The sequence below is a fragment of the Acartia tonsa genome, chromosome 5 (assembly GCF_053477335.1).
Source record: "Acartia tonsa isolate MP-2025a chromosome 5, ASM5347733v1, whole genome shotgun sequence".
Lineage (NCBI taxonomy): Eukaryota > Metazoa > Arthropoda > Copepoda > Calanoida > Acartiidae > Acartia > Acartia tonsa.
In genome coordinates this window covers 26,294,661-26,308,776 of record NC_137264.1, presented here as the reverse complement: position 1 = coordinate 26,308,776, position 14,116 = coordinate 26,294,661, and the positions used below count along the sequence as shown (strand labels likewise).

At 32.1% G+C, this 14,116-nt stretch overlaps 2 protein-coding genes across 4 annotated transcripts in view; one reads left to right on the top strand and one right to left on the bottom strand.

Annotated features, from left to right (window-relative positions):
* wb (wing blister) overlaps positions 1-6,528 on the bottom strand; it is a 57,524-nt gene extending 50,996 nt beyond the window's left edge. The window contains exons 1-9 of the mRNA XM_080160999.1: positions 6,450-6,528; positions 5,627-5,719; positions 5,138-5,180; positions 4,326-4,391; positions 3,497-3,578; positions 2,970-3,031; positions 2,382-2,436; positions 1,241-1,294; positions 302-353 (exon numbers count right to left, since the gene is read on the bottom strand). Coding sequence (XP_080017125.1) covers positions 302-353; positions 1,241-1,294; positions 2,382-2,436; positions 2,970-3,031; positions 3,497-3,578; positions 4,326-4,391; positions 5,138-5,180; positions 5,627-5,719; positions 6,450-6,504 — 562 coding nt within the window. The 5' untranslated portion in view covers positions 6,505-6,528. The remainder of the gene's footprint in view (positions 1-301; positions 354-1,240; positions 1,295-2,381; positions 2,437-2,969; positions 3,032-3,496; positions 3,579-4,325; positions 4,392-5,137; positions 5,181-5,626; positions 5,720-6,449) is intronic.
* Positions 6,529-12,589: 6,061 nt separating this feature from the next.
* LOC145319145 (monoglyceride lipase-like) overlaps positions 12,590-14,116 on the top strand; it is a 27,953-nt gene continuing 26,426 nt past the window's right edge. For all 3 annotated transcript variants that reach the window (XM_080161022.1, XM_080161020.1, XM_080161021.1), the window contains exons 1-3: positions 12,590-12,734; positions 13,051-13,116; positions 13,432-13,552. In XM_080161022.1, coding sequence (XP_080017148.1) covers positions 12,679-12,734; positions 13,051-13,116; positions 13,432-13,552 — 243 coding nt within the window. In that variant the 5' untranslated portion in view covers positions 12,590-12,678. The remainder of the gene's footprint in view (positions 12,735-13,050; positions 13,117-13,431; positions 13,553-14,116) is intronic.

Here is a 14,116-nt window from a genome sequence, read left to right as displayed (position 1 = left end):
ATAATCTTACCCAAAGGTCTGAGAGAGGAATAAACACTTGAACAGATAATAATCTTACCCAAACGTTTGAGAGAGGAATAATCATTTGAACAGATAATAATCTTACTCATAGATTTGAGAGAGGAATAATTACTTAAACAGATAATAATCTTACCCAAAGGTTTGAGAGAGGAATAATCACTTGAACAGATAATAATCTTACCCAAACGTTTGAGAGAGGAATAATCATTTGAACAGATAATAATCTTACTCATAGATTTGAGAGAGGAATAATTACTTAAACAGATAATAATAATCTTACCCAAAGGTTTGAGAGATGAATAATAACTTGTACAGATAACTTCATCGTCCTCCTATACAATATATAAAACTAGCGACTTCGCCCCTAGCCTATGCCCCAAGAGGTTTAATCAACCTTTTTTTGTGTTATCTAGATTCCCAGCCGAAAAATTAGCGAAATTTTCGCCAACTTTCGCAAATAAATTGTGAAAAAATGGCGAATTCGCGAAATATTTGCGATTATATGTTGCGAAAATTAGCGAAAGTTTGCAAAATCGCATATTTTGCGAAACCTTGCGAAATCGCGAATAAACAGGCAAGAAAAATTAGCGGAAATGTGCGAAAACGCTTTTTTTTGGCGAATTTTTTTTGGTTGCTAAAATATACAAAATCGCAAAAAAAAGCTGAGATAAAAGTTGCAAATTCGCAATAAATCTTAAAATGTGCTAAAACTTGCTAATTCACTTAAAATGAAAACTTGCAAATTACCTATCTTGCTAATAATTGCTAATGATTGCAATTTAGCACTAATTCATTTTTTTGGGGGGGGAGGGTGGTTGACGACTCCTCTTTTTTTTATTTTTTTGGGGGGGGTTGGGGGTATGTTATTTTTTGGGCGGGTTGGGGTTGTCCTACGCTCCAAGAAAAAAGCTTAAAACCATCACAGGACCAGTAGGTATATTCCCTGAAGAGTAGAGCCCAAACGGATTAGTTGTTACTGAGATCTTAAGCTTCAGACAGACAGACATCGTACTACTACTTTGTATTACTAGCGGCTGCGTCCCTAGTATCTAGGGATGTTAGAAAGAATATGAAAGTGTAGAAAAATAGCTTCTCTCTGGGGGGTGAAAGAACCCTCCCTTAAAATATTTCTAATATATCGGTATAATAGCTTACGAGATCCTTTACAACAGACACACAAGGACATCATATTTACAAATATAAATATCAATTTAATCACCTTGTAGGTTGGTTTTCCTTGTCTTGGTGACATGTTATATACTAACCAACAATCCTTAATAGATAACAATTTGAAATCAGGAAACATAAAAACAAACATCATCAGAAATAATAATGGCATGTAGATTAGGTCAGATCCACCCGTTATGAAAATACAGATGCACACATCAAAAATAAATATGATATATTCTTCTACATATATACCAGGTACCCAGCCTGAGATAGCATGATACTGCCACGCCTCCCATTTTTATTTTTTATACCAAGTACCTGGTCTGAGATAGCATGATACTGCCACGCCTCCGAATTTTATTCATATTATACCAGGTACCTGGTCTGAGATAGCATGATACTGCCACGCCTCCCAATTTTATTTATTATACCAAGTACCTGGTCTGAGATACAGTATACGTTACGAAAAATGACCGGTCTTTAAAATGATCTAGCCCCCCCTGTAATGAAGTTGTAACCCTATTTTTTTAATATTTTCCGACATTCAGCAGGCTATAAAAGAAGAAATTCAAAATGAAAAAAAATCATACCCTTATTTTTTAAAGTAAATTTTACTTAAGCCGAAAAATCACATAGTAAAATTGAAATAAGCATAGGGGTTGTGTCGAGTTTTATCTTCAGCATAAAATTCTGCTTCCATAGACCCCTTACCCGACTTCCTAGCTCTCATACAAGTCATTTAAGCCCAAAAAGTATTTATCAAGACCTCAAAATCTATGATTTTTCGGCTTAACCAAGATTCAATTAAAATACATTAGGGTCGGAATTTTTTCATTTTGAATGTTTTCTTTCATAGCCTGCTGAATGTCGGAAAATGTTCTTTGATCTAATTTACCGCAACAAATACCATTATACATGTATATAAAGATCACACAAACAAAAAATAGTGTTACAACTTCATAACAGGGGGGGGGGGGCTAGACCAAATTAAAAACCGGTCATTTTTCGTAACGTATACTGTAGCATGATACTGCCACGCCTCCCAATTTTATTTATATTATACCAGCTACCTGGTCTGAGATAGCATGATACTGCCACGCCTCCGAATTTTATTTATATTATACCAGGTACCTGGTCTGAGATAGAATGATACTGCCACGCCTCCCAATTTTATTTATTATAACAGGTACCTGGTCTGAGATAGCATGATACTGCCACGCCTCCCAATTCAAACCATCCAATGACCTAGAATAAATATTAAATAGAATACTAATCAAATTTTAAGATATATTTCTGTGTTGGTAGTAATTTTAAATAAGTCCTATAATTTGTATAAATGTGTCCAGTAAGATTTCAAGGGAGGTTTGATCCATTATGGAGTAATTATATAAATAGTTATCTTTTTTATATTTCTTTTACATTAGTTAATATAAGCAGGGCCTTCATAGTCCATAGAAAAAGCCATCAACATGTATTATTATGTATAATTATTTATTACAGCTTTACGCTATGTTAAACTATCACACTTTACATTTTTTATTTGTTCAATATTTAACATTTTGATTTACTATTAAATTTCAAATTAATTAGTAGTTCACAAAAATTAGATATAAGAGTCTCTCTTTCTCTCTACAAATGTATAACGTTTTTCTTACTTTGTTAAATCATTTAAAGCAAAAATACATTTATGCAGATTTTTCCGCTTTCGGTCTTGCTTAATGTTTTAACCAATAAGCGTCGGGATAACAGAAAAAGATAATATAGAATAAATATTTTACCTTTCCAGGACCCAATTTGCTGGACGGGGTGAGATTCCAGCCGTCACTATTATATAGTCAACCTAAACAAATTAATATTTCATATTAATCCTTATATAAAAGTAAAAGGTTTTACTTTGTGGTCAGTGAAGGATCTCGATAACCACTGAACCAACATCGTCCTCCTTTACATGGGTTCAGGAAAGGATTATAACTATCACAACTTTCCTATGAGAAATCGCTACAGAAGAAAATGCCACCCCCCCCCCCTCAATAAAATTGTATATACTGTTTCTTTTAAAACTAAAATTAAAAGTGGAGGGTCGACTTTCCTCCCCTCCTTCACTCAAGTGGCCCTAAAGACCTCTACATATTACGTTAAATAACATAATCATTTCTTTTAATTTAAAGATTCTTTTGTAAACAAAGGACGATACAATAACAAATACAAATAACAATTTCTTAAACATATACATTCTAGTTACAGAATGACGTCCCATTTCCCCAGTTAGTTATAGAGGTAGCAGAGCTGCTAAAAGTAATTTTACCTGATATATATGTTTCAGGTTGATTGTAAGAGAAACATATTGGTAAGCAGGTCCAAATTCAAGAGAGGGGGACTGCCACCATCTTAATAGAACAAACATTCAACTGTTCATTTGTTTTAGATAATATGTATACTAAGATATATACCTAAGTTTTCCGGAATTTTAAAGTTAGGGGGAGATTTAAAATCTGCATCAAATTTTGAGGATTTTTTATAAAATTCGTTTTTTCTATAATTCTTTATCTAAAAGCGGAAATGCAATTTAAGTTAATTAATTTTGGCATCTGTGATTGGTGGATTTGAAAAATCTGCGCTCTGATTGGATGGCGTATATCATTCAACTAATTAGAGCGCAGATAGTTTAAAACCCACCTATCCTATTGGTCAAAATTAATTAACTTAAAATGCATTTCCGCTTTTAGATAAAGAATTATACAAAAAACGAATTTATAAAAAATCCTTAAAATTTGATGCAGATTTCGAATCTCCCTCTAACATTAAAATTCCAGAAAACTTACATATCTTAATGTATACATAATTTTTTTTTGGAATAATCCCTTTCGTGGCAACACTGCACCCCTTAAGGGGCGATTCGTCGTATTTTCAAATTTTTATAGGTTATTTTAGGTTAGGTTAGGTTATATTGGGTTAGGTGATTGCCCCACAGGGTTAGACAATTTTCCCGCAGTGTTAGAGCCCCCTGCAGGGGCTAGAACTAGGAGAAAAGAAACTGTGAAAAATACGAAGAATCGCCCCTTGAGGTGCGTTGCCACGAAAGGGACTATACCCAATTTTTTTTTTACCATATTTAGGAAAAATTACTGGTATACCTGTCTGTTCCATCCAGAATAAACTTGGCAGGATGAGACTTCTCTACTTTATTACAAACATCACACCTTAATATCAAATGTTTGTATTAATTTGTATTAGTTATCATATCATGCAGAATTAATGGTGGCCTTATATTTTTATACCTCCCAGTGTAGAATTATGTGATTTGTTAGACGGGTAGTACGAGAAAAAAAGAAAGTTTGATCTGGTGGGGTTACACATCTCCTAGCTTTCAACAGAGTAATGTTTACACTGCCTCCTGCACGCCCACAATTACATGTAATTTATGATGATTATTTCTATAGGAGATTAGGGCTCGGCAGATCAACCACAACCACCACCAGCCGCAAAGTTTACAGAAGCCTCACTGTCAGCAGAGCGGTTTCCTAGGCCACTAAATAAACCTCAATAACAGCCATGCGGGTTCGTAAGCTACCCAATGACGGCCACTGTCAGCCGCGCGTTTTACTTATCCACCCGGCCCAGTAGGCATAAGCCAACAAATTTCAAATACACACTCTCAGAAGAATCAACCATCCTCAGCTGCAGGCAACTACGGCCTCAGCCACCCTAAGCTACATTGGACAAGCCACCATTAGCTGCTGGAACTCTTATTCATAGCTCCTTCGGCCGAAACCTCACTGGCCTAAGCCACCATCAGCCCCAGCCATCATAATCCGCAGCCACAACTAGCTGCAGCCAGTCTTAGTCACATTTAGTCTTGTTGCTGAATGCGCAGCTGCCGACCCATGGATTTTTATCATTACTATATGTTAATACATACTTAAAATTTTAAAAATATATTCCTTACCTTTCATATTTAGCCTCTGTTGATAAAGTGCAGTAGGACTCCTTAGTTAACAAAATCATGTTTAATTTGAAAAAAAGGATTTTAAAAAATCTAATGTGGGCTCGAAATAATTGAATATAGAAACGAAAACTCAACTGTAATGAAAGAAGAAGTCGAACCAGGTGGTATTTCAATTATTTTTTACTTGAACTTTTCTAAGTGAACAGTTTTCCTTGACGTTTGCATTATCTTTTTAGTTTGTAACTTATTACAACAAGCTTTTGTTCATTGAGATAGTGACAACAAGCTATTCTGTATTAATTATTTAATATTTGGACTTTACTGTAAGTTAGACGTTAACTGCATTTACTATCCATTGTACACCATGTAAAGTATTTCTTTAGAAAAAGATTATGCAATCAAAGAGTTCTTTTTATTAGATTACCTATGATACCCTAGGTTCCAAGGACTTGTAATGTATCTATTAGAATTAACATGTTTTGTTTTCCTGTTTATTTAATCCACAAGTGGCATTAGCCTGAATGGTGGCATGGTTACCAAGATTAAAAACTGGTGGAAATAAACCTTCACCAACAGGATAATCTGTACATAAAATGAGAATCAGTATTATTGACATATTATTCTACTTTTTCTTTTTTCGTATGATATTAGAAAAAAATGCAGAGGTAAAAAACACGGAAAGATGAAAATGGGTCGACATTGAATAACTATATCTCAACATCGCATCAACCTTGTGCAACCTTTCTATTGGGTCATTGAAAATCAACCGATGGTGTCGCTTATATTAAAACAGCCAAGTAGCAGAAAATAGTTTAGAAGCAGATGAAAAAGGTCTTTGAAAACGGAAGGGAGGTAGTTGTCTGTATATCCATCTATACTATAGATCTGTTGGGTCGAATGAGAATATGGTTCAATTAGCTACAATACATTTTATCAAAAAAAATCCAACGTGAAAAGCCAAAAGTTAGCAGTGAGGGAGGGGACATTGGGCTTTTTATTACACTTGTCCCCAAAGTTTTTATAACATTTCTTATTTGTTTGCTTTACAACTTTAGGGACTTTCATGTAATTTTTGTTGGTTGGTTCATTAAGTGAAGTATTCAGACGTTTCAACCACTAATTGTAATCTACAGAAAGGGTAATTTTGCGTATCATCATTGAGGATGTACATCAATTTATTGGTCATTGTCTTATCCCTTTAGATCCCTGAAAATTTCAGTGTTCATGTTAGTACTCACCTTAATACTCCTAATTACTATTTTATACTTAACTTCCCTATTTTTAAAGCATTGCTTTGCTTTAAAAATCTTACCAAATTGTGAAAGAGAAGTCTTAAAGACCAAATATAAACAAAGTAAAAACTTCATCTCTGTTTCTGTTATTTCATTATTTTATCTGAAATATATTTAAATAAATTAATTGATGTCCAATCATAATATCTAAAGTAATAAAATCGTTGATTTTGTTGATATGTGTTAGATTTCAACAGGAGGGTTGGTTTTACTTGTTAGTAACTAGTAGAGCTTTAAAGAGCCCACTTAAGAAATACTTTTTATAGGACCAAAGTTTCTTTGGAGGGAGGTCTCAATAAACTACAAATTATATTAGTCAGGGATCGGAAGCCGCGCGTAAGCCGCGTGTAAGCCTCACTGAAATCGTCATTTTTGATCACTATGAAATTTAGCTGGGTGTATAAAACTGATCTTTGGCAGACAATCCTTCTTTCTGAAATTCATTTTTCTGCTCACAAGCAGGTTTAAAACTGAGGCTTATGCGCGGCTGAGGCGCGGCTTCCGAACCCTGATATTAGTACTCACAGTTTTATATACTCGCCTCCATCAATCTACAGAGGGGATAATTTTGTATATCATCTTTGAAGATTTAAATTCATTCATCGGCCATTGTCTTGCATCAATATTTCTTATTTTATAAACATAATAGAAATCAGATCACTAAAATTTTGAAATGACTCAAGAAAGGTTTTAAAAACAAATACTTTGGTGTAACTAATTGTATAGAATTTACTGAATTTCTGTTCACTTTTCTAACTTATTTCATCCTTTAAACAATTATGAATATGTTTAGTAGTGAAATGTTGGTATTACTAAACTCATTATTATTATGGTTTGACCACTTGCTGAGCACATATGTACAAATGGAGTCACCTCATTTCCCCATTAAAACCAGTTTAATAGAATCGCAAAATCAAAATGGCCAGGCAAATAAGTCAAGAATTTTTAGAAGCTCTTATCATTAAATAGTAAATGGTTACACAAATTCAAAAACCTAAAAAATAAAGATAAAAGATTGATTTTACATATTTTCTAAAATTCAACAAACAATCAGATAAAACAACAATCTAAATAAAATGGTGAATATATATTTATATCAACTCATTTTAGCTAAAACAACACTTTTAAAATATTAACGAATAACTTTCTGATTTTGCTAAATTGTAAATTTGCGTTTTTGATAATTTATCGGAAGTGGGTGAACACCTTCATATGAAAGCAGATAGTTTCACTCTCAGTGACCTGTATGTATGATGTCTGTCTGTATATATGTATGATGTCCGTCTGTGTGTGTCTGTACATACATACACAACAGGCTAATATGGTAGTGGACCATATCTGGTTCATTTAAATAACAAATATAGAAATTATTTAATTGTATAAAGATACCATAAAAAAATGCTGTAATAATAAATTAATCAATTCACAAAAGATTTTTAAAAATACGACCTGTGTTTTAAAGATTAAAATGCAAGGCGTGTTTCTAAGCCGACGCATAGTCCGTGTGTGTGTGTTTGTGTGTGTGGGTGTTATTACTCCTTTTTTCTATGCGCAGGCAATTTGCTTACAAGGATGATAACGTTTCTAAGTAGCATAGAATAGCCAATTTATAGAAACTAACAAAGTGTTACTTAAAAGTCACAAAAAGTAAACATTGTGATAGTAATAATTAACATTTAAAGATGATAACAGTCGAAAATACCTAAAATTTAAAATACAATTTTCCCTCGTGCATTTTGATACTACTGTTTAGCTGCTTTTTTTCTTCTAGATTATTTGCTAACCCACTTTGCTGCGCTACATAATTATAATTTTGTCCTTGCTAGTTTTTTTTTTTTTAATTCAAGTTTTGGCCAATTTGTCATTTCTTGATAAGAGAAATACACAGTTCAGTATTAGCAACATGTTTTCTAATATATAGTGGAAACTTGGATTTGTAGAAAGTTTATGAAAGTTTATATTGCATTTTTACTGGTTTCATTCCCTTCATTCTTCAGCTTTGTTTGTCTTTAATAACAAACTAGAAGTTTCGCCCCAAATCTCCTTAAACCTAAAAGCATCCCAATACATTTTTAAAGCTTCCCTGAAACGTACAATTAATTCGGGCCAGTATTTTCCGAGATTTTTATCTTCTGACAAAAAACCTTACACTCTATATAATAGGATATTGGCTTTTTAAAATGTAGTCATAGTGGAAATAATAAAAAAAAACCATCAAGATGGTCCCAAGACTTAAAAATAAAAAGAATGCCCTAAAACCATACATCACAGGGGCAATGTGAAGCTTACCCCAAAAAGATAACTCAATGGTTCATTAGCTATGAATATAATAAGCCTGAGACAAAAAAAAACCTTACTACTTTAAATGATAGGATAAAATTTTGTTGAAATGTTATCAGTCTTACAAGATTAAAAGAATTAGACCAAGTAATAGAAATTGATATTATATAAGTGACTTCATTTGGTTTGTATTCTTAGTTTACTCTGTAACAATAATACGTAAAGCAGGTACATAGGTGGTTGGGGGGGTGGAGATATTTGGGAGGGGTGGTATAGTGTTGGTATACCTTCACTTCCCGCCTTTATTGTTCACAACTGTGTATGTGTATGAAAAGCCATGTTTTAAAATTGTAGATGATTTTCAATAATACACGCAAATTAATAAAAATTCTCCATAATCTTGTATTTTATTGTTTTTAGTTGATTATAATGGAAAATTTAGTAGGTACTAAAATTTGCGGAAGTAAAGTCACACCTTTCACATAACGTAACACACCTCGCTACTATGGTATTCTTGGTTAAAAATCTTAATTACATATTCCATTTTATAGCTATTCATTAAGAAACCCCTAATGAAGACTTATATTTAAATTTGTTTAAATGATGGAAATTAAATCTTAATTGGCGCCTAGTACAACCGCATTTTCAAGGCTTCAGTGCAATTACGCCAGCCAGCGGGCTAGATAGATAGATACATACAAAAACAATCTAATATTTCAGTTTGTTTTTGTTTTGTTTAGTTGTGCGAAGTGAATAGTTAATGTGTGTTAACTTTTATTGTTTTAAAGATATGTATTTCATAAAGAAAAGACATATACATACAGAATTACATATTATAGTTCGAGACTTTTATTTACATCAACATAGCTTAGTAGCTGGAAATTAATCAGAAAAAACAGGAATCACTGTGTTATTAAAAACTCAAGAAAATCAGAGATAAAATTAGTTTCTTGCCCTGCATTTTGTAACAGTTTGAAGGAAAATTGGGTTAGGAGAATTGTATGGGCATGCAGGTTGTTTTTATTCCAATTTGAAATACAGTCTTCTTTGCTTAATTTGAGTGATTTGTCTTTTGCAGCTAAAATAAGATTGGATAGTTGAGTATATACATTTAACGAGAAATCATCATAATACATATTAAATAGGTAAAAGCTTTCTTTTAGAAAAATAAATTGAGGTTGTCCATTATTATACTTAATATCTAAAAAGACAGCTAGTTTATGAATAAAATAAGAAGGAAATATACAAAAGAATAATGCATGATCTGTATTGCTTTCTGTATTACATTTGTTGCAAATATTTGAATCGACTAATTTGAATTTAAATAGTTTATTTTTGCTTGGTAGTGTGCGATTCAATTGTTCTAGATAAAAGTTTTTGAAATGTAATAAAATTGGTAAATTAAAAAGTTTCTTAATAGTAATTTCAAAAAGTTCCTTGTCAGGAAAGAACAGTTTGTCTCTTTTTCTTGTCATTATAGAAGGTAATTCTATGTCAATTTTAGATTTATACATTTGTTTGAAATGAAAAGAAAAGAGTTTCTTGTTCTTTACCAACAATGAACTAAGTGGGTTCAGGAACAGCTTGGATTTTTGCAGGCTGAAACTAGTAGCAGAGAAGCAGGGCTTGAACGCATCAACCACTTTTTGTAACTTGTTAATTAGAATTAGATCATGAATTGATTCATGTATATTGAGATCAAGAATTGGTAGATATAGAGCTTTGGCACCAATTTTTTTGCATTCTAAAATTGAAGCTATCGTGAATTTTTTTGCATTAGAAAGAATGTGTTTGTCATTTTTAGTAAAGGGTGTAGTAATATTTGCAAAATTGGATGTCAGAATGGGTGAAAAAAGACATGTTGATTTATCATGTTCAAGGTTGTAGAAAAATTCTAAAGCTTTTTCGAAATAATCGCCGCCCTTGCAAGGATAAAGTTCTTTGAAAGTTTTTTGATATTTAGTAAGAGTAAGAAAACTAAAAGTCTTTAATAATGACTTAATAGGCATGTGTTTGTGTGTGAAAATTAAGCCAATACTTGTGTCAGGGTGGTCAGATGCATACTTAAGACAACTCATAAAACTATTAATCCATATTGAGAAAGATTGGCTTGTTGGTAATAATAAATTTAATCCACCCCTTCTAAGATCTAATTCAATCCTTGGACGAGCGATTTTTGTTCTTGAAGTAATGGTACCATCTTCTTTTCTTTGAGACCATAGGAATTGCAGCACAATTTTTTGCAATCTTTGCAGGGTTTTCTCGTCAGGGTTGTAAACTCGGTAGATGTGATAGGCTGAAGAAGAAAGTAGGGCAGAGCATAGATTTCTTCTTTTTAGCAGATTGTATCCTGGCTTAAGGGGAAACCTTTTAGCTTTCTTTTCTAATTTATAACAAAGTTCATTATATGTCATTTCTTTAGCTAGTGTTTGATTAAAGGAAATATATATCCCTAAATGTTTAAAGCATTCCACGTTTTGGCCTAATTTTGATAATTCGCTTGGATATGAACCTTGAACTAAGATTTTTGTTTTGTCAAAATTTATTTGCAGTCCTATACTATTTTCTAATTTGGACAGAAGGTTTATAAGTTCTACAGTTTATATGCATGATTTATGAATGTTTATAATGTTCGTACTTAATAGAATAAAAGAAATTGTAAATATTTGCTTTTGAAAATTATATTGTTTATTATTTTAAAGTGACACTTTCTACACATGTGTCCAGCTTTCAACATTCTCTAGAGCCTGGACGTCTGTTAGTAATGCTTAACCAAGAGTTGTAAGTCTATAGAACTAAAAAATGACTCAAGTGTAGCTAAAGGTAGCTGCGGTCGAGGGTGGCTGGCCAGTGCCACCTTTTCCAAACCCATGCGGTTTTTTTTACTGTTGCTATTTCAGTTTTGTCTATGCAATTTTAAAATCTAAGTATTCTACTATAAAGTCATGGCTACTGCAAAAAGTGAGGCTGTAGTTGGCTGAATTTGAAAATTAGTGGCTGACGCTTTGAGTCGCTTTTTATTTCTTTCAGAAGCACGGATTCGTCTCAGGCTTAATGGGTGGCTCGGAAAGCTGCGCGATATAAGATCTCATTGAAATCTTGACCTATTATGTTTTTATGCTTATGTCAAATTTATGTGGGAGTATTTGTCAGTCGACTTTGTTTTGAACTTAATTTTTGGCGAAGGTGGCAAAGTTAATTTGTAATTATATCAAATTAGTTCATTCTTTTTGGTAAATACATTTGATTCTAAATTACTCAATAAATGATTTTACATTCCTTGACTTTTTTTTACATTTTTTACTTGTGAACTTTCATCTTATTTAATTTTTTTCTTCTTGTTACTATACATATGATTTATTACAATATTATTTGTTCAGAAATAAAATTTTGTGCATGACTCTTTTTTTATCTGAAAACAAAAAGTAACATCCAGCAGTGGAAATGGTTGCAACAAAAAAACCGAATAATTTTATATTTATCAAATATTTATCTCTTGAATTAAGCTCAAAAAAGTTAACATTTGTAATCGAGACATATTTTTTCAAAAGTTGTTGATCTTTAAACACTTTAATTTGCAGTGTACCCAGCAACACTCACACTTAAAAATGTCTCATTTCAATTTACTTTATCAGCTCTATTTAGATTAGGTAATTCATAGTTAATACACTAACCTTTAAAATTATAACAGAACCTTTTGATTTGTAATTTATTTTTGCTTTCAAATAATTTGAATACCAAGGCTACTCCAAAACTCACTTTGTCTGAGCTAAAGGGAACATTTTCATTGCTTTGCTTTTTTCAGAGATAGTAACAAATTTTTCGCTGGTCAATTTAACTTACTTTTTTGTTTGTTTTATGTTATATGCTTGTAAATTTGGTTCGTTTTATGATGTTACTAAGATGTTTAATTGCTTCGCTTTTAATTTATTTTATAAATAGATATTTATTTGTTTTCATATAAAGAGAATGTCTGTTGATAAAACAGAAGGAGAGTTGCAATTTCAGTTTAATAATGGACAAAGGTGATTGTTACATATTTTCTTTGATTTTTTAAAACTTATCAACTTTCTTTTTGTCATTGTTTTCATAGTTTGTTGGTTCAAAAATTGAATTTAAAAGTTTTTAAAATGCTTATTGACTTTTTATTTCATAGAAAAATGCCCATTTATTGATTGTAAACTATCTGAGGGGTTTATCAATTTGATTCAAAAGAAAATTTAGGGTGCAGGTTTTGGGAAAGATTAAAGAAACAAAGCGAGCTGGAAAAAAAAGTTTTGGCCAAGTATTACATCCATTACTTATAGATAGCTTTAAATATTCTAATAGTTTGATTTTTAGAAAATTGAAAACGTACAAATGGATGCCTGAAGTGGAAGTGAAAGCTCTTGTATTTCTCTGTCATGGGTAACCAAACCATTTATCTTAACATAAAGAAGTTTTCCTATACAGCTTGCCACAGTTTTTTTTTTACTTATAGAAAATATTAATATTTTTTTGTATAGGAATCTAAAAGAACTTTATATATTTATTTGCTCAGTTTTATTTGAATGTGACAGAAATGACATGAGAGAGAATGATTGCTGGCGTTGAAATAATCACAGTATGCTAATACGGGAAAGTAAAAAGAGGGCAGCATCGCAGTAGACTGATTATTTTTGGAGTAGTTTCGATAATAAAAATTTATGCCAAAAAATAATAACTATAACTTTGTCTTATTAGTTATGGAGAATGTTTGATGCCATATTACGATGAGGTTGCCATAAAAGGAGCAGAGCAGGGCATTCTTTGCTTTGGTCATGACCATACAGGACATGGTCAGAGCTCTGGTGACAGGGTTCAGGTACACATTATTACTTGGTATATTATTATGATTATAGCTGTAGTGACAGGGTTCAGGTACACATTATTACTTGGTTTATTATTATGATCATAGCTCTAGTGAGAGGGTTCGGGTACACATTATTACTTGGTATATTATTATGATCATAGCTCTATTGATAGGATTCAGGTACACAGTATTACTTGGTATATTATTATGATCATAGCTCTAGTGAGAGGGTTCGGGTACACATTATTACTTGGTATATTATTATGATCATAGCTCTATTGATAGGATTCAGGTACACAGTATTACTTGGTATATTATTATGATTATAGCTCTAGTGACAGGGTTCAGGTACACATTATTACTTGGTTTATGATTATGATCATAGCTCTAGTGAGAGGGTTTGGGTACACATTATTACTTGGTATATTATTATGATCATAGCTCTATTGATAGGCTCAGGTACACAGTATTACTTGGTTTATTATTATGATCATAGCTCTAGTGAGAGGGTTCGGGTACACATTATTACTTGGTATATTATTATGATCATAGCTCTATTGATAGGATTCAGGTACA